This window comes from Octopus bimaculoides, chromosome 22, assembly GCF_001194135.2.
Source record: "Octopus bimaculoides isolate UCB-OBI-ISO-001 chromosome 22, ASM119413v2, whole genome shotgun sequence".
NCBI classification, from domain to species: Eukaryota; Metazoa; Mollusca; class Cephalopoda; order Octopoda; family Octopodidae; genus Octopus; species Octopus bimaculoides.
The window spans coordinates 30,186,767-30,189,259 of NC_069002.1; the positions used below are offsets into that span (position 1 = coordinate 30,186,767).

General features: G+C 36.9%; 1 protein-coding gene across 1 annotated transcript in view; it reads right to left on the reverse strand.

The window, feature by feature from the left end:
* The window catches only part of LOC106873501 (CTP synthase 2), a 51,109-nt gene that overhangs the window by 18,759 nt on the left and 29,857 nt on the right, over window positions 1-2,493 (reverse strand). The window contains exons 7-8 of the mRNA XM_052975684.1: window positions 1,744-1,827; window positions 905-1,014 (exon numbers count right to left, since the gene is read on the reverse strand). Of these exons, the coding sequence (XP_052831644.1) occupies window positions 905-1,014; window positions 1,744-1,827 (194 nt within the window). The remainder of the gene's footprint in view (window positions 1-904; window positions 1,015-1,743; window positions 1,828-2,493) is intronic.

Consider the following 2,493-nt stretch of genomic DNA (forward strand, 5'->3'; position numbering starts at 1 on the left):
TACTTGGTACTTTAATATCCAACACTACATTATCTTCTGTTTTTTTTTTTTAACTTTTTTTTTTATTTTCAACTCACCTGTGACACCCCACCCCCACCCTGGTTACGGTACAAACTTCCAGTTTTGAACATAAATCAGGTACAGTTCTATATTTAAGAGATGACAAATTATTTACATTTGACGGATATTTGTTCTCATCTTGTTTGTTGTTAACATGTTCCGGCTGATATACCCTCCAGCCTTCATCAGGCGTCTTGGGGAAATTTCGAACCTGGGTTCTCATTCCTAAGGTATTTTTCGATATTATTATCATTATTCCAGGCAGTGACCTGGTGACCGAGACCTTTGGAAACTGTGCATGAGAAGACCCGGCAAGCCCAAGTGAGACCAAAATCCAAGGCCTCTCCCAGGGATGTAGCCAGCCCACTTACGCGTAACAGTCCTTCATTGGACACTAAACTCCGCTTGCGAAGACCTGTTAAGGCAAGTGAAAGCAAAATCGAACTAATTTTGTAGATTAACAACGAGGATGAGAAACATTTTCATCACTGCCAGGAATAGCAAGAAATGGTCCTGTACTCTGAGTAATATCTGGCCTCTCTAATTGAACGGTACAACTGAAGCCGCACCACAAGGATTGGAAGCTGTGACATTATGAAAGAGTTTGAAAATGGAGAAAATGAATGATCGGAACCACTGAATTTTATGGCTAATCACAAGGCAAGAAGACATATTTAGCCTGGCTTCATCATCCCAATCTAATTTCAGTTTTATTCCAATGAAATGACTAGTCACACACACACACACACACACACACACACACACGTGTGCACAGCAAATGTGTATATGAACTGACACAGGACCACGCAGTCAGCCCTAACAGAAAAGTGATATTAAGACCAACAAAGATAGATTTTCAAGGACAAGACTCACCTGGTCTGGTAGAACATGGCAAAATAAGGAAATTTTTTCACGGACGGAAGCAGGGATCTTCCTTTCACTTCGGCAAACAATCTAAGAAAAACAGAGAAAAATGTTAAATGCCACAAAAACAAAACAAAAAAAATACATACAATGCAGTATACTCTTTTAATTGTTTCAGTCATTTATAACTAAGGGTACCGGATAGCACCTATATTACTAGAAATAAGAGTTAAAACCCATTTGATTCACAAGAAAGCTTATCTTGATATATACTGACAGGAGTTATTTCCCCTGCCAGTACATGAAAATGTGCTTTCTTGTGACTTTTAGGGTTTTTAACTTATTTATAGCACCTTCAGCCACCCATTAGTGACGTGTGTGTGCGTGCGTAAATACACACGCGCGCACAAACTGTTTGTGTTACTGAGATAGGTTACTGCTTTTCACTTCTCTCTCTGGCAAAGTCAAATATGCTAGGTTTCCACAATATTTGGAAAATGAATTACACTGCTTACATGACAGTGGCACTCATTTACAATCATCACATGTCTAGATACACATACATACACACACACACACAAACAGGCATTTTGCAGTTTCCAAAATCCACATACAAGATTTTGGTTACCACGAAGCAGGACTGAACATGGTTGGGAAGCAAGCTTCTAAACCACCCAACCAGGCATGCGTCTGGAATGGCCATTTGAAACTTATCTAATATCTTGAACTCCTCCAACTAGTTTTTATTCCAAAATTTATAGCAGACATCTTCAAAAAACAACATGACACATGATAAAATCCTGGTCCCTTTTTACTTACCAAATCTGGGGACAGTCCCAGTCCACGAAGTTCTCTGACACTGGCCTGTGTTGGCTTGGTTTTTTGTTCTCCTGTGGCATGAGGCTAAAAGAGAAAATAAATGAACAAAATAGTTGTACCTCTTCATTATCTTTTAGACATCACACTATCTCTCACACACATACATGCATAGAAAAAGATGTAGGCATATGTATTTATGTGTGTGACTGACTTCAAATACATAAAGCTGAACACTGCGTGCGAAAAGAAAATGAAAATTTTTTTTTACAGAAACCAACGAAGTGTGCGAGTTCAGAACAAAATCAAACCTGGAGTGTATGTATGAGAGAGACAGAGACAGAGAGAGACAGACAAACAGAGAACATTGCAAACAATGAGATAAACATGGAATGAAAACTCATATAAATAAAAGCATGTTTAAAACTATCTTCAGCCAAATATTTAAATTTGTGAACTTTGTAAATATTTCTTTCAGTAATTTATCATAATTGTTTACTAATTGCAAACATTAAAATAGAAAGTGAGAGACTTTGCCATTTTTACGTCAATACCGAAAGTTGACATTGAGAAACCTTTTTAAAGAAGTGAATCATATTAAATTCTAAAATAATCATGAATTTAGACTAGTCTCATTAAACACCTGTAACTTTTTTATTTATCAACATATTACTGTGATATTTGGAACATAATTAAAGAAAGGGTTCTTAATTCTATTGCATAATTTTTGTCTCAAAGTTCTCCACGTACTGT